Here is a 23,702-nt window from a genome sequence, read left to right on the forward strand (position 1 = left end):
CCATGCCTTGATCCAGCAAGGAGAGAGGGAGAGGTTGAGGAAGACTCCATCCAGCAGCAGCACAACGGCGTGGTGGTGATGGAGGAGCGTGGTGATCCTGCAGGGCTTCGCCGAGCACCTACGGGAGAGGAGGAGGTGTCACAGGACGGAGGGAGGCGCCAGGGCTTCAGGTATGGATGCCCTCCCTCCCCTTCACTATATATAGGGGCAAGGGAGAGGGGGGAGGCGCAGCCTTGGAGGAAGAGGTGAGGCCAAGAGGGGGGGGAGGAGTCCATCCTCCCCAAGGCACCTCGGAGGTGCCTTCCCCCTTTAGGACTCTCCCCTTTTTCTTATATCTTGGTGCATGGGCCTCTTGGGGCTGGTGCCCTTGGCCCATATAGGCCAAGGCGCACCCCCTACAGCCCATGTGGCCCCCCGGGGCAGGTGGACCCCCCCGGTGGACCCCCGGACCCCTTTCGGCACTCCCGGTACAATACCGATAAAGTGCGAAACTTTTCCGGCGACCAAAATAAGACTTCCCATATATAAATCTTTACCTCCGGACCATTCCGGAACTCCTCGTGACGTCCGGGATCTCATCCGGGACTCCGAACAACATTCGGTAACCACATACAAACTTCCTTTATAACCCTAGCGTCATCGAACCTTAAGTGTGTAGACCCTACGGGTTCGGGAACCATGCAGACATGACCGAGACGTTCTCCGGTCAATAACCAACAGCGGGATCTGGATACCCATGTTGGCTCCCACATGTTCCACGATGATCTCATCGGATGAACCACGATGTCAAGGACTCAATCGATCCCGTATACAATTCCCTTTGTCTAGCGGTATTGTACTTGCCCGAGATTCGATCATCGGTATCCCGATACCTTGTTCAATCTTGTTACCGGCAAGTCTCTTTACTCGTTCCGTAACACATCATCCCGTGATCAACTCCTTGATCACATTGTGCACATTATGATGATGTCCTACCGAGTGGGCCCAGAGATACCTCTCCGTTTACACGGAGTGACAAATCCCAGTCTCGATTCGTGCCAACCCAACAGACACTTTCAGAGATACCTGTAGTGCACCTTTATAGCCATCCAGTTATGTTGTGACGTTTGGTACACCCAAAGCATTCCTACGGTATCCGGGAGTTGCACAATCTCATGGTCTAAGGAAAAGATACTTGACATTAGAAAAGCTTTAGCATACGAACTACACGATCTTTGTGCTAGGCTTAGGATTGGGTCTTGTCCATCACATCATTCTGCTAATGATGTGATCCCGTTATCAACGACATCCAATGTCCATGGTTAGGAAACCGTAACCATCTATTGATCAACGAGCTAGTCAACAGAGGCTTACTAGGGACATGGTGTTGTCTATGTATCCACACATGTATCTGAGTTTCCTATCAATACAATTATAGCATGGATAATAAACGATTATCATGAACAAGGAAATATAATAATAACTAATTTATTATTGCCTCTAGGGCATATTTCCAACAAGTAATACCAAGTTCATCAAGATAGTCATCAAGACCGGAATTCTTGAACTCAGTTCCATTGTCAGTTCTGATATGCTTGATCTTCACACCAAAGTTGGTTGAAGCCCTCGAGGAAAATCGTTTGAAGATTTCCTGCACTTCATGTTTGTAAGTGACAATGTGTACCCATGTGTAACGAGAATAGTCATCAACAATAACAAAGCCATATAGAGATGTATCATTCGAAACAGCAGAATAATGATTAGGACCAAAGAGATCCATGTGAAGCAATTCGAATGGACGAGTAGTGGTCATGATAGTCTTCGCTGGATGCTTGGCCTTGGTCATTTTTCCAGCTTCACACGCACCGCATAAGTGATCCTTGAGGAATTTGACATTCTCAATGCCAATGACATGCTTCTTCTTCGCAAGCGTGTGCAAATTCCTCATGCCTGCGTGACCAAGTCGTCGATGCCATAGCCAGCCTTATGAAGCTTTTGCAAGTAGACACACGGCTGGTTGTGGTCCTGTAGAGAAATCAACAATATACAAATCTCCTCTCCTGAAGCCTTCGAAGACTTTGGAATTGTCAGCTTCCATAATCACAACACAGCGATACTTGCCAAAGACAACAACCATATCAAGATCACAAAGCATTGAGACTGACATGAGGTTGTATCCTAAGGACTCAACAAGCATGAGTTTGTCCATGTGTTTATCCTTAGAGATCGCAACCTTACCAAGACCCAATACCTGACTTTTGCCTTTGTCAGCAAAGATGATGTGCTTCAGATGTGACGGTGATAAGGGAGCATCCATCAAAAGATTCTTGTCACCAGTCATGTGATTTGTACATCCACTATCGAGGACCCATTCAGAGGCTTTGAGTTGATCATCCTGCAGATGAATTAGTGTAACTTACAATCTCATATGCTTCATCAATGAAGAATATGATCTCAAGTTCATCAGATGAATTTCATCAAGCGGTAAACAGATATAGCAGTAGGAGGACGTGTGAAATGAAAGTTCATTTCATCATGGTTAGCCTGCGTCCTTTCAGGTAATTTTGTCAGGTCCCCAACAAATTCTTCAGACATTAAGGCACGTCTGGATACCTGACCCTGCAGAAGAGATTAGTTCTTTTTCTTCACCACCCACATCTGAAGGGGTGGCAAAGAGTTCATCACTCTGCGAGCACCATACGAGAATGGTGGCATAGAAGCCAAACCATTTCGTTTCACATAAGAGGGGTTAGGGTAAGCATATGAATAAGCAGAGAAATTCTTCGAGGACTTATGAACATAATGATTTGAAGAATAATGCGCGTATTCATAGCCCTTAGCTCTACCCTGCAAAACAGAGGGGTTAGCACGATGATAATCATATGAGGACTTTGATCCATTTGAGGAATTTGATCCATATGAAGAATTAGGTCCATATGAAGAATTGGATCTGGGGTTCCTGTTCTTCACTGGTGGTGTCATGAGGACATTCACCTGAAGACTTTTAACATAACTTTTGGGAACCCAGATTTTTTTCATAGGGGAACCATTCCTGCAGTTAGTGCCAACATATCTAGCAAATACTTCACCATTTTGATTTTTGAACAGTTTATAGTTGGAGTCAAATGACTCATCAGAAGAATGAGAAGATTCACACGTAAAGCCAGATAAGTTAGATGGATCAACTGGAGGTCCCTTTGCAGCAACCCATGAGGTTTTGGGGTACTGCTCAGGCTTCCAATATGTTCCATCAGCATTGAGTTTCCTCTCAAAGGCAATACCCTCTTTCCTAGGGTTTCTGTTGAGGATTTGCTTTTTGAGCACATCACAAAGAATTTGATGCCCTTTGAGGCTTTTGTACATGCCTGTCATGTACAATTCCTTCAGCCCTGCATCGTCAGTGATACTAGCAATGTCCTCAGATGAGGAATTAGAGATAGCAGAGGCATTTGAAGAATTTGTAACAGTTGAAGCATTTGAACATTCAGGTGAAGAATTAGCAGATTCACGTTCAATGCACTTTAAGCATGGAGGAACAAATTCTTCCTGAGAAGCACTGATTTGTTGAGCTAGTAATGAATCGCGCTCCTTCTAAAGATCTTCATAACTCACTCTTAGCTTCTCAAGATCTTGCTTTCTTTGAAGAAATTCATAAGAAAGTTTCTCATAATCAGATAAGAGAGTGTTATGATGACTTTGAAGGTTGTCAACCCTAGACTGAAGTCTCTGAAGATTTTTAGTCAGGGCTTTAGTGCGATCCATTTCTTCACCCAACATATCATCACTTTTGTCTAGCATGTTTTGAACCTTTTCAAGAGCCCTTTGTTGTTTTACATCAATCTTAGCAAGTTTAGAGTAGCTGGGCTTGAGATCCTCATCAGATTCATTTTCACTAGATTCAGAGGAGGTGTATTTGAGTACCTTTGCACCTTTTGCCATGAAGCAATAGATGGGAGCGTAGTCATCATTATCTTCATCAGGCTTGTCGGTGGAGTCAGTTTCTTCAGTGTTGAAGATGGACTTGCTAACGAAGGCAGTAGCGAAGGCCAGACTCGTCACACCAGATTCGGATTCTTCAGACTCCTCCTCTTCCTCATGTTCCTCAGATTCAGCTTCAGAGTCCATTTCCTTGCGAATGAATGCCCGAGCCTTCTTGGAGCTGCTCTTCTTGTGAGATGAAGACTTCGAGGATTTTGATGATGAAGATTTTGACGATTTCTTCTTCTTCTTCGCATCATCAGAACTGTAATCCTTGTATTTCTTCTTCTTCAATTCCTTTTCCCACTGAGGACAATCTTGAATATAATGACCAGGTTTCTTGCATTTGTGGCATAGCCTTTTCTTATAGTCATTTGATGAGGGATCACTACTTCTTGAGGATTTTCCAAAGCGACCACGTCTTGAGAACTTCTGGAATTTCTTCACGAGCAGTGCTAGCTCCTGGCTCAATTCTTCAGGATCACCAAGGCTACTACCAGAATCCTCACATTCAGACTCAGACACAACCTTGGCCTTCAGGGCACGTGGTTTGCCATAGCTCGAACCATAGAGATCTCTCTTTTCAGCAAGCTGAAACTCGTGAGTATTTAGCCTTTCGAGGATATCGGCAGGGTCAAGAGACTTGTAGTCAGCCCGTTCTTGTATCATCAGACCCAGAGTATCAAATGAGGAATCAAGTGATCTTAACAGTTTCTTCACCACCTCATGGTCAGTGATGTCAGTGGCACCGAGGGCTTGAAGTTCATTTGAGATGTCAGTGAGGCGATCAAAGGTTTGTTGGACATTTTCATTGTCGAGTCTTTTGAAGCGGTTGAAGAGATTCCGAAGAACATCAACTCGAGAGTCACGCTGAGTTGAGACTCCTTCATTCACTTTGGACAGCCTATCCCAGATAAGCTTAGCAGTTTCCAAAGCACTCACTCTTCCATACTGTCCTTTACTCAGATGACCACATATGATATTCTTCGCTTGAGAGTCGAGTTGCTTGAATCTCTTCACATCAGCAGCATTCAGAGAAGGTGTGACTGAGGGAACACCATTTTCCACAATGTACCAGAGATCGTTGTCAATTGCTTCAAGATGCATTCGCATCTTATTCTTCCAGTAGGGGTAGTCCGTGCCATCGAAGGTAGGACACCCAGCGGAGACCTTGATCATACCTGCGGTCGACATAACTAAAACTCCAGGTGGTTAAACCAAAATCACACAGAACAAGGGAGTACCTTGCTCTGATACCAATTGAAAGTGCGTTATGTCGACTAGAGGGGAAATAGGCGATTTTTATGAATTCTTCACTGAGGAATTTGCCGGTGAGGAAATTCCTTAGCAAAGAACTATTAGCAGCGGAATAAGTACTCAGAAGTAAGCATAACTGAATATACGCATGGTCATCATGATGAAATGAAGACTAGCACTGAGTACAGAAAGCGTAATCACAGGATAACACAAGATGAAGACAAACAGACTGAAGAAATTGAACTGAGGAAATTGAGAAAGTCTTCAGTCAAAGTCTTCAAACACAGATATGAACAAACACTCAACACAGTAATGAGGAAATGAAAGGGTTGAGGAAATAGAACCAGTTAGGTTGGTGAAGACAATGATTTGGTAGACCAGTTCCAACTGCTGTCTCAGTTGTACGTCTGGTTGGAGCGGCTGAGTATTTAAACTCGAGGACACACAGTCCCGGACACCCAGTCGCTGAGCACGCAGCTCAGGACACCCAGTCCTCACCGTATTCTCCTTGAACTAAGGTCACACAAACCTCATCCAATCACTCGTGGTAAGTCTTCAGGCGACTTCCAAACCTTCACAGACTTGGTCACTCGGCAATCCACAATTCCTCTTGGATGCTCTAGACCTTGACGCCTAACCGTCTGGAAGAAGCACAGTCTTCAAAGGTAACAAGCGTCGGATCCACGCAGGATCAATTTCTTCAGTGATGCTCAATCACTTTGGGTTTGTAGGGGTTTGGTTTTGGGGTTTTTCCTCACTTGATGATTTTCACTCAAAGTCCTCGGAGGATGGGTTGCTCTCAAATGACAAGTGTCAAGTTCTCTCGGAGCAGCCAACCAGCTAGTGGTTGTAGGGGGCGGCTATTTATAGCCTGGGGAGCAGCCCGACATGATAAGACATAAATGCCCTTGTCTGATATGACCGTTAGGTGGATAAGATATTTTGGGACAGCTGGCGCGCAGCACAGCAACGGTCGGAAATTTGACTCTCAAATTCCTCAGGGCTATCATGTTCCTCACTATGTAGGTAATTCGCACTGACGAATTCCTAACTCCTCAGTCAGAACAAATTCATCAGCGACCAGAAGAACTTCGTCTCTGTCACTGAAGAAAGTGACTAAACTGTATGAGATTTCCAAAGGCTTCACTCGAAGGGATTGGTAGGTGTAGGATTTTGAGTTGAGCATCACATGGAAATTTTTCCTTAGTATTTCCTCGACCCCCTTTAACAGTATGGTGTTTCCTATGACTCAAGAAAGAGAAAATGAAACTACGAAAACAAAAGTCTTCACGCTTCATGTTCCACAAATGAATACCAAGTCTTCAAGGTCACACCAATTTCTTCACTTTCAAAGTCTTCAGAAAGTCTTCAGAATATCAAAGTCTTCAGTTGAAGAACTTCATTTTTAGGGGTCGACTTTATCTATAAATATCAAACTCCTCATAGACTTATAGACCTGTGTACACTCACAAACGCATTAGTCCCTTAACCTATAAGTCTTCAATACACCAAAATCACGAAGGGGCACTAGATGCACTTACAAAGAGTTTGATCGGCCCCGACGCATTGGGTATGACTCCTAGGTCGGTGATGAACTCCTTCACCCAAATAGCTTCATGCGCTGCCTCCGGGGCTGCCATGTACTCCGCTTCACACGTAGATCCTGCCACGACGCTCTGCTTGCAGCTGCACCAGCTTACTGCTCCACCATTCAACATATACACGTATCCGGTTTGTGACTTAGAGTCTTCCAGATCTGTGTCGAAGCTAGCGTCGACGTAACCCTTTATGACGAGCTCTTCGTCACCTCCATAAACGAGAAACATGTCCTTTGTCCTTTTCAGGTACTTCAGGATATTCTTGACCGCTGTCCAGTGTTCCTTGCCGGGATTACTTTGGTACCTTCCTACCAAACTTACGGCAAGGTTTACATCAGGTCTGGTACACAGCATGGCATACATAATAGATCCTATGGCTGAGGCATAGGGGATGACGCTCATCTCTTCTTTATCTTTTGCCGTGGTCGGGCATTGAGCCGAGCTCAATCTCACACCTTGCAGTACCGGCAAGAACCCTTTCTTGGACTGATCCATTTTGAACTTCTTCAAAATCTTATCAAGGTATGTGCTTTGTGAAAGACCTATGAGGCGTCTTGATCTATCCCTATAGATCTTGATGCCTAATATGTAAGCAGCTTCTCCAAGGTCCTTCATTGAAAAACACTTATTCAAGTAGGCCTTAATGCTGTCCAAGAATTCTATATCATTTCCCATCAAAAGTATGTCATCTACATATAATATGAGAAATGCTACGGAGCTCCCACTCACTTTCTTGTAAACGCAGGCTTCTCCATAAGTCTGCATAAACCCAAACGCTTTGATCATCTCATCAAAGCGAATGTTCCAACTCCGAGATGCTTGCACCAGCCCATAAATGGATCGCTGGAGCTTGCATACTTTGTTAGCGTTCTTAGGATCGACAAAACCTTCCGGCTGCATCATATACAGTTCTTCCTTAAGATAACCGTTAAGGAATGCCGTTTTGACGTCCATCTGCCATATCTCATAATCATAGTATGCGGCAATTGCTAACATGATTCGGACGGACTTAAGCTTCGCTACGGGAGAGAAAGTCTCATCGTAGTCAATCCCTTGAACTTGTCGATAACCCTTAGCAACAAGTCGAGCTTTATAGATGGTAATATTACCATCCGCGTCCGTCTTCTTCTTAAAGATCCATTTGTTTTCTATCGCTCGCCGATCATCGGGCAAGTCAGTCAAAGTCCATACTTTGTTTTCATACATGGATTCTATCTCGGATTTCATGGCTTCAAGCCATTTGTTGGAATCTGGGCCCGCCATCGCTTCTTCATAGTTCGAAGGTTCACCGTTGTCTAACAACATGATTTCCAGGACAGGGTTGCCGTACCACTCTGGTGCGGAACGTGTCCTTGTGGACCTACGAAGTTCAGTAGCAACTTGATCCGAAGTACCTTGACCATCATCATTATTTTCCTCTTCAGTTGGTGTAGGCATCACAGGAACATTTTCCTGTGCTGCACTACTATCCCGTTCAAGAGGTAGTACTTCATCGAGTTCTACTTTCCTCCCACTTACTTCTTTCGAGAGAAACTCTTTTTCCAGAAAGGATCCGTTCTTGGCAACAAAGATCTTGCCCTCGGATCTTCAGTAGAAGGTATACCCAATGGTTTCCTTAGGGTATCCTATGAAGACGCATTTTTCCGACTTGGGTTCGAGCTTTTCAGGTTGAAGTTTCTTGACATAAGCATCGCATCCCCAAACTTTTAGAAACGACAGCTTAGGTTTCTTCCCAAACCATAATTCATACGGTGTCATTTCAACGGATTTAGACGGTGCCCTATTTAAAGTGAATGTAGTTGTCTCTAGAGCGTATCCCAAAATGATAGCGGTAAATCGGTAAGAGACATCATAGATCGCACCATATCCAATAGAGTGCGATTACGACGTTCGGACACACCGTTTCGCTGAGGTGTTCCAGGCGGCGTGAGTTGTGAAACGATTCCACATTTTCTTAAGTGTGCACCAAATTCGTGACTTAAGTATTCTCCTCCATGGTCTGATCGTAAGAACTTTATCTTTCGGTCACGTTGATTCTCTACTTCATTCTGAAATTCCTTGAACTTTTCAAAGGTCTCAGACTTGTGTTTCATCAAGTAGACATACCCATATCTACTCAAGTCATCAGTGAGAGTGAGAACATAACGATATCCTCCGCGAGCCTCAACGCTCATTGGACCGCATACATCGGTATGTATGATTTCCAACAAGTTGGTTGCTCGCTCCATTGTTCCAGAGAATGGAGTCTTGGTCATCTTGCCCATGAGGCATGGTTCGCATGTGTCAAATGATTCATAATCGAGAGACTCCAAAAGTCCATCAGCATGGAGCTTCTTCATGCGCTTGACACCAATGTGACCAAGGCGGCAGTGCCACAAGTATGTGGGACTATCGTTATCAACTTTACATCTTTTGGTATTCACGCTATGAATATGTGTAACATTACGCTCGAGATTCATTAAGAATAAACCATTGACCATAGGGGCATGACCATAAAACATATCTCTCATATAAACAGAACAACCATTATTCTCGGATTTAAATGAGTAGCCATCTCGTATCAAACGAGATCCAGATACAATGTTCATGCTCAAACTTGGCACCAAATAACAATTATTAAGGTTTATAACTAATCCCGTAGGTAAATGTAGAGGTAGCGTGCCGATGGTGATCACATCGACCTTGGAACCATTCCCGACGCGCATCGTCACCTCGTCCTTCGCCAGTCTCCGCTTATTCCGCAGCTCCTGCTGTGAGTTACAAATATGAGCAACGGCACCGGTATCAAATACCCAGGAGTTACTACGAGTACTGGTAAGGTACACATCAATTACATGTATATCAAATATACCTTTAGTGTTGCCGGCCTTCTTATCCGCTAAGTATTTGGGGCAGTTCCGCTTCCAGTGACCCTTCCCCTTGCAATAAAAGCACTCAGTTTCAGGCTTGGGTCCATTCTTTGACTTCTTCCCGGCAACTGACTTACCGGGCGCGGCAACATCTTTGCCTTCCTTCTTGAAGTTCTTCTTACCCTTGCCCTTCTTAAACTTAGTGGTCTTATTGACCATCAACACTTGATGTTCTTTCTTGATTTCAACCTCTGCTGACTTCAGCATTGAAAATACTTCAGGAATGGTCTTCACCATCCCCTGCATATTGTAGTTCATCACAAAGCTCTTGTAGCTTGGTGGGAGCGACTGAAGGATTCTGTCAATGACCGCCTCATCCGGGAGGTTAATGTCCAGCTGGGACAGGCGGTTGTGCAACCCAGACATTTTGAGTATATGCTCACTGACAGAACTATTTTCCTCCATCTTACAACTATAGAACTTGTCGGAGACTTCATATCTCTCGACCCGGGCATGAGTTTGGAAAACTAGTTTCAGCTCCTCGAACATCTCATATGCTCCGTGTTGCTCAAAACGCTTTTGGAGCCCCGGTTCTAAGCTGTAAAGCATGCCGCACTGAACGAGGGAGTAATCATCAGCACGAGACTGCCAAGCATTCATAATGTCTTGGTTCTCTGGGACGGGAGCGTCACCTAGCGGTCCTTCTAGGACATATTGTTTCCTGGCAGCTATGAGGATGATCCTCAGGTTCCGGACCCAGTCCGTATAGTTGCTGCCATCATCTTTCAGCTTGATTTTCTCTAGGAACGCGTTGAAGTTCATGTTGACATGAGCGTTGGCCATTTGATCTACAAGATATATTTGCAAAAAATTTAGACTAAGTTCATGATAATTAAGTTCATCTAATCAAATTATTGAATGAACTCCCACTCAGATTAGACATCCCTCTAGTCATCTAAGTGTTACACGATCCGAGTCGACTAGGCCGTGTCCGATCATCACGTGAGACGGACTAGTCATCATCGGTGAACATTCTCATGTTAATCGTATCTTCCATACGACTCGTGTTCGACCTTTCGGTCTCCGTGTTCCGAGGCCATGTCTGTACATGCTAGGCTCGTCAAGTTAATCCTAAGTGTTTTGCATGTGTAAAACTGTCTTACACCCGTTGTATGTGAACGTAAGGATCTATCACACCCGATCATCACATGGTGCTTCGAAACGACGAACTTTAGCAACGGTGCACAGTTAGGGGAGAACACTTCTTGAAATTGTTGTAAGGGATCATCTTATTTACTACCGTCGTTCTAAGTAAACAAGATGCATAATCATAATAAACATCACATGCAATTATATAGTAGTGACATGATATGGCCAATATCATATAGCTCCATTGATCTCCATCTTCGGGGCTCCATGATCATCTTGTCACCGGCATGACACCATGATCTCCATCATCATGATCTCCATCATCGTGTCTTCATGAAGTTTTCACGCCAACGACTACTTCTACTTCTATGGCTAACGCGTTTAGCAATAAAGTAAAGTAATTTACATGGCGTTCTTCAATGACACGCAGGTCATACGAAAATAAAGACAACTCCTATGGCTCCTGCCGGTTGTCATACTCATCGACATGCAAGTCGTGATTCCTATTACATGAACATGATCTCATACATCACAATATATCATTCATCATTCATCACAACTTCTGGCCATATCACATCACATGACAATTGCTGCAAAAACAAGTTAGACGTCCTCTAATAGTTGTTGCATCTTTTACGTGGCTGCAATTGGGTTCTAGCAAGAACGTTTTCTTACCTACGAATAACCACAACGTGATTTTGTCAACTTCTATTTACCCTTCATAAGGACCCTTTTCATCGAATCCGCTTCAACTAAAGTGGGAGAGACAGACACCCGCCAGCCACCTTATGCAACTAGTGCATGTTAGTCGGTGGAACCGGTCTCACGTAAGCGTACGTGTAAGGTTGGTCCGGGCCGCTTCATCCCACAATACTGCTGAAGCAAGAGAAGACTAGTAGCGGTAAGCAAGTTGGCAAGATCTACGCCCACAACCAAATTATGTTCTACTCGTGCAATAGAGAACTACGCATAGACCTAGCTCATGATGCCACTGTTGGGGAACGTTGCAGAAAATTAAAATTTTCCTACGGTTTCACCAAGATCCATCTATGAGTTCATCTAAGCAACGAGTCAAGGGAGTGAGTTTGCATCTACATACCACTTGTCGATCGCGTATGGAAGCGTTCGAGGGAACGGTGATGATGGAGTCGTACTCGCCGTGATTCAGATCACCGGAGATCCTAGCACCGAACAGACGGCACCTCTGCGTTCAACACACGTACGGAGTAGATGACGTCTCCTCCTTCTTGATCCAGCAAGGGGGAAGGAGAGGTTGATGATGATGGCTCCAGCAGCAGCACAACGGCGTGGTGGTGGTGGAACAGCAGCACTCCGGCAGGGCTTCGCCAAGCACGTGACGGAGGAGGAAGAGGTGTAGCAGGGGGAGGGGGCGCCAGGACTTCAGGGTGCGGCTGCCCCTCTCCCCCCTCCCTTTATATAGGCCCCCAGGGGGGGGCGCTGGCCCTGGGAGATCCAATCTCCCAAGGGGGCGGCGGCCAGGGGGGTGGAGTGCCCCCCAAGGCATGTGGTGCGCCCCCCCTAGGGTTTCAATCATAGGCGCAGGGGTGGGCCTAGGGGGGCGCACCAGCCCACTATGGGCTGGTTCCCCTCCCACTTCAGCCCATGGGGCCCTCCGGGATGGGTGGCCCCACCCGGTGGACCCCCGGGACCCTTCCGATGGTCCCGGTACAATACCGGGTGACCCCGAAACTTTCCCGGTGGCCGAAATACCACTTCCTATATATAATTCTTTACCTCCGGACCATTCCGAAACTCCTCGTGACGTCCGGGATCTCATCCGGGACTCCGAACAACATTCGGTATACTGCATACTCATATTCATACAACCCTAGCGTCACCGAACCTTAAGTGTGTAGACCCTACGGGTTCGGGAGACATGCAGACATGACCGAGACGGCCCTCGGGCAATAACCAACAGCGGGATCTGGATACCCATGTTGGCTCCCACATGCTCCTCGATGATCTCATCGGATGAACCACGATGTCGAGGATTCGAACAACCCCGTATAATATTCCCTTTGTCAGTCGGTATGTTACTTGCCCGAGACTCGATCGTCGGTATCCCAATACCTCATTCAGTCTCGTTACCGGCAAGTCACTTTACTCGTACTGTAATGCATGATCCCGTGACCAGACACTTGGTCACTTTGAGCTCATTATGATGATGCACTACTGAGTGGGCCCAGTGATACCTCTCCGTAATACGGAGTGACAAATCCCAGTCTCGATCCGTGTCAACCCAACAGACACTTTCGGAGATACCTGTAGTGCACCTTTATAGTCACCCAGTTACGTTGTGACGTTTGGTACACCCAAAGCACTCCTACGGTATCCAGGAGTTACACGATCTCATGGTCTAAGGAAGAGATACTTGACATTGGAAAAGCTCTAGCAAAACGAACTACACAATCTTGTGCTATGCTTAGGATTGGGTCTTGTCCATCACATCATTCTCCTAATGATGTGATCCCGTTGTCAATGACATCTAATGTCCATAGTCAGGAAACCATGACTATTTGTTGACCAACGAGCTAGTCAACTAGAGGCTTACTAGGGACGTATTGTGGTCTATGTATTCACACATGTATTACGATTTCCGGATAATACAGTTATAGCATGAATAAAAGACAATTATCATGAACAAGGAAATATAACAATAATCCTTTTATTATTGCCTCTAGGGCATATTTCCGACAGCCCTGTCTCCAACAGACCATTGTATTGAGAATCAAGAGAGAGAGAGAGAGAGAGGAAGCCATCTAACTATTAACTACGGACCCGTGGGTCTACAAAGAACTGAAGGAAATATGCCCTAGAGGCAATAATAAAGTTGTTATTTTATATTTCCTTATATCATGATAAATGTTTATTATTCATGCTAGAATTGTATTTACTGGAAGCTTGATACATGTGTGGATACATAGACAAAACACCGTGTCCCTAGTATGCCTCTACTTGACTAGCTCGTTAATCAAAGATGGTTAAGTTTCCTAGCCATAGACATGTGTTGTCATTTGATGAATGGGATCACATCATTAGGAGAATGATATGATAGACAAGACCCACCTGTTAGCTTAGCATAATGATTGTTTATTTTTATTGCTACTGCTTTCTTCGTGTCAAATACATATTCCTCCGACTATGAGATTATGCATCTCCCGGATATCGGAGGAATGCCTTATGTGCTATAAAACATCACAACATAACTGGGTGATTATAAAGATGCTCTACAGGTATCTCCGAAGGTGTTTATTGGGTTGGCATAGATCGAGATTAGGATTTGTCACTTTGAGTATCAAAGAGGTATCTCTGGGCCCTCTCGGTAATGCACATCATAAGAAGCCTTGTAAGCAAAGTGACTAATGAGTTAGTTGCAGGATGATGCATTACGGAACGAGTAAAGAGACTTGTCGGTAACGAGATTGAAATAGGTATGAAGATACCGAAGATCGAATCTCGGGCAAATAACATACCGATGACAAAGGGAATAGCATATGTTGTCATAATGGTTCGACCGATAAAGATCTTCGTAAAATATGTGGGAGCCATCCAGGTTCTGCTATTGGTTATTGACCGGAGAGGTGTCTCGGTCATGTCTACATAGTTCTCGAACCCATAGGGTCTGCACGCTTAATGTTCGATGACGATTTTGTATTATATGAGTTATGTGATTTGGTGACCGAATGTTGTTTGGAGTCCCGGATGAGATCACAGACATGACGAGGAGTCTCGAAATAGTCGAGAGGTAAAGATTGATAGATTGGATGATAGTATTCGGACATCGGAAGTGTTCCATAATGTATCGGGTACATATCGGAGTACCGGAGGGTTACCGGAACCCCCTAGGGGAAGATATGGGCCATATGGGCCATAGGAGGGGAGCATACCAGCCCACGAGGGGTGGCGCACCCCCAAGGAAGGAGGCCGGATTGGAGTAGGAGGAGGGGGCGGCGCCCCCCTCTTTCCTCCCCCCCTCTCTTCCCTTCTCCCCCTTCCGGTAAAAGGGAGGAAGGGGGAGGCCAACTTGGACTAGGAGCCCAAGTAGGATTCCTCCTACTTGGGCGCGCCTAGGGTTGCCTTCCTCCCCCTCCCTCCTTTATATACGTGGGGAGGGGGCACCTAGAACACACATCATTGATTCCTAGCCGTGTGCGGTGCCCCCCTCCACAGTTTACGCCTCCGGTCATATTCACGTAGTGCTTAGGCAAAGCCCTGCGCAGATCACTTCACCATCACCGTCACCATGCTGTCATGCTGATGCAACTCTCCCTCGACACTTTGCTGGATCAAGAGTTTGAGGGATGTCATCAAGCTGAATGCGTGTAGAACTCAGAGGTGCCGTACGTTCGGTGCTTGATTGGTCGGAACGAGAAGAAGTTCGACTACATCAACCGCGTTAACAAACGCTTCCGCTTTTCGATCTATGAGGGTATCGTGGACACACTATCCCCCTCTCGTTGCTATGCATCACATAGATAGATCTTGCATGAGCGTAGGAGTTTTTTCTGAAATTGCATGCTACGTTTCCCAATAGTGGCATCCGAGCCAGGTCTATGCATAGATGATATGCACGAGCAGAACACAAAAAGTTGTGGGCGGTGATCGTCATAGTGCTTACCACCAATGTCTTATTCTGATTCGGCGGTATTGTTGGATGAAGCGGCCCGGACCAACCTTACATGACCATGTTCATGAGACCGGTTCCACCGACAGACAAGCAACTAGTTTTGCATAAAGGTGGCTGGGGGGTGTCTGTTTCTCCAACTTTAGTTGAATCGAATTTGACTGCAGTCGGTCCTTGTTGAAGGTTAAAACAACAAACTTGATAAATCACCATTGTGGTTTTGTGCCGTAGGTAAGAACATTTTTACTAGAAGCCCGTAACAGCCACATAAAACTTGCAACAACAAAGTAGATGACGTCTAACTTGTTTTTGTAGGGCATGTTGTGATGTGATATGGTCAAGACATGACGTGATATACGTAGTTGTATGAGATGATCATGTTTTGTAGAAGTTATCGACAACTGGAAGGAGCCTTATGGTTGTCGCTTTATTGTATGAAACGCAAACGCCATGTAATTGCTTTACTTTGTCACTAAGCGGTAGCGATAGTTGTAGAAGCAATAGTTGGCGAGACGACCACGACGCAACGATGGAGATCAAGGTGTCGAGCCGGTGACGATGGAGATCATGATGTTGCTTTGGAGATGGAGATCAAAATCAAGAGATGTTGATGGCCATATCATGTCACATATTTTGATTGCATGTGGTGTTTATCTTTATGCATCTTATTTTGCTTAGTACGGCGGTAGCATTATAAGATGATCCCTTAACTAAATTTCAAGGTATAAGTGTTCTCCCCGAGTATGCACCGTTGCGTAAATTCTTCGTGCTGAGACACCAGGTGATGATCGGGTGTGATAGGCTCTACGTTCACATACAACGGGTGCATGCCAGTTTTGCACATGCGGAATACTCGGGTTAAACTTGACGAGCCTAGCATGTACAGACATGGCCTCGGAACACTGGAGACCGAAAGGTCGAACGTGAATCATACAGTAGATATGATCAATATAGAGATGTTCACCATTGATGACTACTCCATCTCACATGATGATCAGACATGGTTTAGTTGATTTTGATCACGTATCATTTAGATGATTTGAGGGATGTCAATCTAAGTGGGAGTTCTTAAGTAATATGATTAATTGAACTTTAATTTATCACGAACTTAGTCCGAATACCATCGTCCTATATATCAATCTTTACCTCCTGACCATTTCGAGACTCCTCGTCATGTCCGTGATCTCATCCGGAACTCCGAACAACATTCGGTCACCAAATATTATATCGTCATCGAATGTTAAGCGTGCGGACCCTGCGGGTTCGAACTATGTAGACATGACCGAGACACCCCTTTGGTCAATAATCAATAGCGGAACCTGGATGCCCATACTGGCTCCTACATATTCTACGAAGATCTTTATCGGTCGAACCGTTATGACAACATACGTAATTCCCTTTGTCCATCGGTATGTTACTTGCCCGAGATTCGATCGTCGGTATCTTCATACCTAGTTCAATCTCGGTATAGGCAAGTCTCTTTACTCGTTCTGTAATACATCATCCTATACTCCGAGAGGGCCCAGAGATACCTCTCCGATACTCCGAGTGACAAATCATAATCTCAATCTATGCCAAATCAACAAACACCTTTGGAGATACATGTAGAGCATCTTTATGATCTCCCAGTTACGTTATGACGTTTGATAGCACACAAGGTATTCCTCCGGTATCCAGAAGTTGCATAATCTCATAGTCGAAGGAATGTGTATTTGACCTGAAGAAAGCAATAGCAATAAACTGAACGATCATTATGCTAAGCTAACAAATGGGTCTTGTCCATCACATCATTCTCCTAATGATGTGATCCTGTTATCAAATGACAACACATGTCCATGGTTAGGAAACCTTAACCATCTTTGACTAACGAGCTAGTCTAGTAGAGGCTTACTAGGGACATGGTATTTTGTTTATGTATTCACACATGTATTTAAGTTTCCGGTCAATACAATTCTAGCATGAATAATAAACCTTTATCATGAATAAGGAAATATAAAATAACAACTTTATCATTGCCTCTAGGACATATTTCCTTCACTTGAGAGAGCCGACTCCTCAAATACAACCCGCTTGTTGGCGATGAATGCCAGCAGGGGCTTCCCAGGGATACTTGGCAGTATAGACTACATGCACTGGGAGTGGAAGAACTGACCTTCTGCTTGGTAAGGGCAGTATAAGGGCCATGTTAGGACTTGCACTGTCATACTTGAGTCCGTGGCCTCACAGGATCTCTGGATCTTCCACTCTTTCTTCGGCGTGGCCGGATCACATAATGATATCAACGTGCTTCAACGCTCACCGGTGTTTGCAAGGCTTGCCGAAGGCAACAGCCTGTTGATGAATGTTACCATCAACGGCCATAACTTCGACAAAGGATACTACCTAGGTGATGGTATCTATCCTTCGTAGACCACTATTGTGAAGACAATCCCCAACCCCGTCGGAGAGAAGAGGAAAAGATTTGCCCAAGAGCAAGAGAGTGCTAGGAAGGACGTGGAGCGCGCCTTTGGTATTTTGCAATCTCGATGGGGTATCGTTCGGTATCCTGCTAGGATTTGGAGCACCAAGAAGCCGTGGGAGGTGATGATTGCTTGTGTGATCATGCACAATATGATTGTAGAAGATGAGCGCCTGAAACGTATCTACAATCAAGGTTTTTAGTTTCAGGGTAAGAATGTTGTGCGTGAGTATGGAGGAGCGGCAATATTTGAATAGTTCATCTAATTTCATCATGAAATGCGTGATGGGAAACTCACATGTAGCTGTAAAATGATTTCGTTGAGCATACCTGGGCTCATGTTGACAAAATGGCCGTCCGTCCGCTTGGGTCGGCGCTTGATCCCCATCCACTGTGGGTTAGTTTGGTTCACGTCCTCATGGTGCCGTGCCTGGCTTGGAGCCTGCCTGGATTTTCAGAGAAGTTGTTTGCTTGTTGTCCTGGGACTGAGGAAGCCAGCCTGGCCTGGATACTTGAGCATTTTTGTTAGCCTGGTCCAGGCAGACCGAGGCGACCACATGCGTCCAGTTTCAAGCGCCTGGGCAGCCGACCTAGATGCTAATTGTTGCCTGGGAATTACTAATCACAAAACGACAGCACTCCTGCAGCTATGGTATGTCAGAGCAAGTATAATAGAGCTGAGTCAGCAGGCTATAAAAAATAAACTAGTATATTCTACTTAGTTGGAGGAAAGAGAAGAGGAGAGAGAAGGTAAGCGGGCTCTTGGTGAAGAGACAACTCTAGCACGTGCTCCTAGACACTTTGTGAGAATGAAAGGTGGACCACATAATAAAAAAGTAGTACACTCTTTTGATCTACTATTATATATGTTGGCTGTAAGATAGGCTGTAGATAACATGGCACTGACTTATAGCCAGCAGCTGGCTATACTATTAACCATGCTCTCAGGAGTACAGTCTAAGATTTCTTTTTAAAACCATTGAACTATTCACCAGGCCAGGCTTCATCCAAACACATTTCATTTCTTTGAGGCTAGCCTGGCCAGGCAGCAATTGCTAGCTCCTCGTGTCCACACGCCACATTTTTTCCCAGGCATCAACTTGTGGACACAAACCAAACTAGCTCTATAATCTATCTATATCCACCCAGAACCCGACCCGACCGGCCGACCCCCCCATCCACCAAGAGTATTCCACCCCCCGATCTAGGGTTGCTTTTCCCCACCGCGCGGACACAAAACGAAGAGCGGCGGCGGCGGGGAGGAGCCGGCGTGGAAGACGATCGATCTCGGGGGCGGCGCGCTGGAGACGCAGATGGGTGGCGGGGTTAAAGCCAAGGAGGAGTACCGCTTTGGCTCGTCCAAGGTTTCTCCTGCTCCTGCTGAAGAAGTGGCTGCTGCTGCCGCTGCCAAGGGGAAGAAATCCAGGGCGAAGAAGGCTGCTGCTCCTGCTCCTGCTGCTGCCGCTGCCAAGGGGAAGAAATCCAGGGCGAAGAAGGCTGCGTCGCGGATAGACTTGGACAAGGCTGAAGCCGTTGTGTATAAAGCCGATATGAAGGCGAGGGAGTCTGCCAGGGTAGCCAAGGCCAAGGCCGAGGAGGCCGAAGAAGCTGCCAGGATAGCCAAGGCCAAGGCCGAGGAGGCTGAAGAAGCCGCCCGGGCCGCCAAGGCGGATGCTGAGGCGGCCGCCAAGGCGATAGAAGCCGCAGACGAGGCGATGCTTCTCTATGAGAAGGAGATGGAGTGGGCGCAGTGCGAGGAAGAATTGGACGCCTCCATGTTCCGCGGCCGCTGGAACCAACAGCACGCCCGCCACGGCGCCACCTTCCTGGAAATCAGTAAATCACCTCTTCTTACTTGCAATTACTTGCATTTTTCTGCCATCTATCAAATGAAACCACCAATTTTACATTGCAGCATATGCCAATTCATGCCCTTTTTTCTTGAGAATTGTATCTGTGGCTACTGCTGTTTTGCCGGTCTGTCTGTCCTCAATAATGAACTCTCGCTGACCGCGCCCTATAGGGATCATCGAATCGATAGCAATAAGCCCTGTTTGAAGAGGTTTTACATTGCAGCATATGCCAATCCATACTGTCATTACTTACATGCAACTAACTAGGCCATTATTGATTGATGCAGCATCTATCCCACCTATGCGTTACACTTACCCTACTCCCGAGGAGAAGGTCTACATCAAGACCGCGGAAACTCTGCAGATCGTTTCTCTCAAAATCGTGTCGATCAATGACGACTCTTTACGCTGGCCACTGCAAGTGTTTGGTATGGTTGCCGTGCGTGATATCTTGGATCACAAGCGCAACATTATCTTCCAGCGACAGAGGAATAACTGCCAAATCATCAATAAGAATGTTCGTATATAAATCTTCTTTCATTCCTTCCTTTTATTTCCTTAATTAACCTGGTCTTCTCTAGCATCTGTGATATATCTGTGCTGCCCATTGTGCATTTGCCAATGTCAGATTTAGTGATTCATTAAGCTTCTTCTACCATATACTCTGTTATAAGATAGAGTAGATTGTTTGCATTCTACTCGATGCGGTCTTACTGTTGATGAACATTACTCTGTTATTTACTTGAATAGTTGTTTGGTGCAGGATCCGTATCTAGCATTGACAGGCCCAAGCCGTGCTGTTGCTGTGTCGATGGAACCTTCGCACATTGAGGTTTCGCTGAAAGTGAAGGGGACCACTAAATCTGATGATAAAGACCTAAGCGAGCTAGTTTTGAATTTTAGATCTGGATGCGTGCTTAGTGACGTTTACCCTAGCAGGATTAGCACAATTGAATTTAAATACGGTCACATTATGTGCGCTGTGGAGGCCACGATCCGCATAAAAGTCACTGGTGGGTCTTGGCCAGATGGTTTTCGAGGTATGTTTACTGCCTACAACACTGGAGCTGATGACCTGAAAGTCAAGTTACTTGATTTTGGAGATGGTGGATTGCCTGTTGGTGCTGATGGCATGGTCAAGCTCTCACGCAGTGTGGTTTCCGTTGACCTTGAGGAGATGCTCAAAGTCTCTGCCATGGCATATCCTATTAACGATGATGAAGTTGCTGATAGCAGTGAGGTAGCCTTAAAACCTGAGATGGCTGGTATAACTCCCCCAGGTTTTGTGCTGACGGTTGGCTCATGTAGTATGGAAGTGAGTGTTGCCTGGTCCCTTTTCCGTCGTGGATTCTGACCTTGAAAGGCTGATGCTGACAGGAGATCTGAACTCATTTGGCCTGCTGTACTTGTGTTATGATGTAGTGGTAGCCGAGATCTGCTCTACTTATGTTATGATGTGGTAGCTGACTAGCTGTTGCTTGGTGTATGCTAAGTGGTACTGTTGCTTAGGTGGTGTATGTTAAGTGGTACTGTTGCATTTGTGGACAGTGTAATATTTGATCACCTCGCTTTTGTTAATACTATTATGCATGGGTAATTGTCTTGAGGAAGCTGTTCGTAGACGCACAATCTTGATTACTTAATTTTTTTTATGCTTCATACAACTTGATATGATGGAAAATTGCATGACTTTTCTTCTGGTATGCGAACTTTTTAGGGGAAAACCTTGCTGCCTTTTATTATTAACTAAGTGGCCGAGCGACACAATAATGTCTCGAATAGAAACAAGAAACAGGAGGAATAGAAAACCAAGTCTTACATAATTTATCAGGCAGCCATCCCCAGCTAGATAATGCGCCGCTCGATTACGTCTAGCCCTAGCACACCCTCGATTACGTCTAGCCTAACACACAAGAAACTCATCCTAAGAGATCTAAGAGATAAGCCTAACACACAAGAAACTCATCCTAAGAGATCTAAGAGATAAGCTCCTTGATTTCTTCGACCAGAGGGCTATACCGAAATCTAGCCAGCCCCGAGTTTATCAAGGCCCGCGCTACCCCCTGATTATCAGTCTGCATGACAGTCTTCCGGGCTCCCACTTCGATGGCCAGCTGGATACCTCGATGACACACGCCAACAGTTCAGCATGTTCCAGTCAGCAACAGATGGGGAAAATGGCATGCTCTACTCCCACAAACATGCCATGATGACCGCGCACGACCGCTCCACCGCCCCCTGAATCGTCCACCTTCGCCGTTGCCCCGTCGATATTCACCTTCATGGCCCCCTGAATCGTCCACCTTCGCCGTTGCCCCGTCGATATTCACCTTCATGGCTTCATCCGTCCTTGGTCAGGAGGCTGCCAAGGCTCTGTTAGCTTAACATGACTCCCTTAGCCGCATCAGGTGCCAGACCAGTCCAGCAGCCATCTTCCAGGGGCTTGTTGCGAGTTGATTATATCCGGCAGACAAAAAACATTGTCATTGATACGAACTTGGTACAAGTACTGATGTCTAAAAAAAACTTGGTACAAGTACTTTCAGCTGGCTAAGAGCTTTAACATATTTTTTTATTGGCACTAATTTTTTTATATATACCTGCACTACTAGGGTTTCCCTAGTAGTAGCGCTTGTTTTATACCTAGCAGTAGCGCTTGTACGAGCGCTACCACTAAGGCGCTACAGCTAACTAGTAGCAGTAGCACTAGAAAGAGAGCGCTACTGCTATACCTAGTTAGCAGTAGTGCTTTCTTTGGCTCAGCGCTACTGCTAGTAGTAAGTAGCAGTAGCGTTTCTTCTGAAAAGCGCTGCTGCTAACTTTTCCTGTATTTTAAAAAATACAGCTTATTTTCGTTGTAGTTTTATATACAATAGTTTCATCAAAATATTTTATGACCATGATTAGTTATTATACAAAAGTCACTGGTGGGTCTTGGCCAGATGGTTTTCGAGGGGTGTTTACTGCTTCCAACACTAGAGCTGATGACCTGAAAGTCATGTTGCTTGATTTTGGAGATGGTGGATTGCCTGTCGGTGCTGATGGCATGATCAAGCTCTCACGCAGTGTGCTTTCTGTTGGCCTTTGGGAGATGCTCAAAGTTTCTGCCATGGCATATCCTATTAATGACGACGAAGTTGCTGACAGTGCTGAGGTAGCCTTAAAACCTGAGATGGCCGGTATAAGTCCTGTTGTGCTGAAGGTTGGCTCATGTAGTATGAAAGTGAGTGTTGCCTGGTCCCTATTCCGTCGTTAATCCTGACCTGAGAAGGGTGATGCCAAGAGCTGTGAACCCATTTGATCTTCTGTACTTATGTTATGATGTAGTGGTACCTCAGATCTGTTGTACTTATGTTATGATGCACTCCCTCTGTATCAAAATATATGACGTTTTTGTAGGCTTGTTTAGCCTACAAAAATGTCTTATATTTTGGTACAGAGGTAGTAGTTGTAGCTACTAGTTGTAACTGACAATGTAACATTTGATCACCTCACTTTTGTTAATACTACTATGTATGGGTAATTGTCTCGATGAAGCCATTGGGCCTATTTTTCGTAGACGCACAATCTTGATTACTTAATTTTTTATGTGCATCATACTCCATGATATGTTGCAAAATTGCATGACTTTTTTATTAGTAATTCTGGTATAGGAAATTAGAAGTGTAGTGAGCTGGCTAACAGCTTTTGTGTAATTTTTATTGGCACGAATTATTATTTTTATCCCTGCAGGTATACACAAGAGGTGTTTACATTGGAGGTTCAGACTACTAAAATGTGTAAAAACTTTATAAAAAAATGTGGGAAGTACAAACTTTATAAAATTGACATAAACATCTTCAAAAATGTGTGAACACCCAAAATTACATCAACATTTCTGTAAATACTTAAATACTTTGTAAGTGTTGGATATTTTACATTATGCAACATATTTAT

At 45.1% G+C, this 23,702-nt stretch overlaps 1 protein-coding gene across 1 annotated transcript; it reads left to right on the forward strand.

Moving 5' to 3' along the window:
- Positions 1-19,077: 19,077 nt before the first annotated feature.
- On the forward strand, positions 19,078-21,372 carry LOC123088427 (uncharacterized). The gene is made up of 3 exons (XM_044510639.1): positions 19,078-19,749; positions 20,054-20,283; positions 20,530-21,372. The coding sequence occupies exons 1-3, from the start codon at positions 19,227-19,229 to the stop codon at positions 21,118-21,120; spliced, it is 1,344 nt and encodes a 447-aa protein (XP_044366574.1). The 5' UTR covers positions 19,078-19,226; the 3' UTR covers positions 21,121-21,372.
- Positions 21,373-23,702: the final 2,330 nt, after the last annotated feature.

This window comes from Triticum aestivum, chromosome 4A, assembly GCF_018294505.1.
Source record: "Triticum aestivum cultivar Chinese Spring chromosome 4A, IWGSC CS RefSeq v2.1, whole genome shotgun sequence".
NCBI classification, from domain to species: domain Eukaryota; kingdom Viridiplantae; phylum Streptophyta; class Magnoliopsida; order Poales; family Poaceae; genus Triticum; species Triticum aestivum.

What these genes read in the sequence shown, in the direction of transcription:
- LOC123088427 (XM_044510639.1), top strand. Translation starts at nt 19,227, where the DNA reads ATGGGTGGCGGGGTTAAAGCCAAGGAGGAGTACCGCTTTGGCTCGTCC. An exon ending in CGCCACCTTCCTGGAAATCA is followed by an intron (nt 19,750 to 20,053) that starts GTAAATCACCTC and finishes TGATTGATGCAG; the next exon opens with CATCTATCCCACCTATGCGT. An exon ending in GCCAAATCATCAATAAGAAT is followed by an intron (nt 20,284 to 20,529) that starts GTTCGTATATAA and finishes TGTTTGGTGCAG; the next exon opens with GATCCGTATCTAGCATTGAC.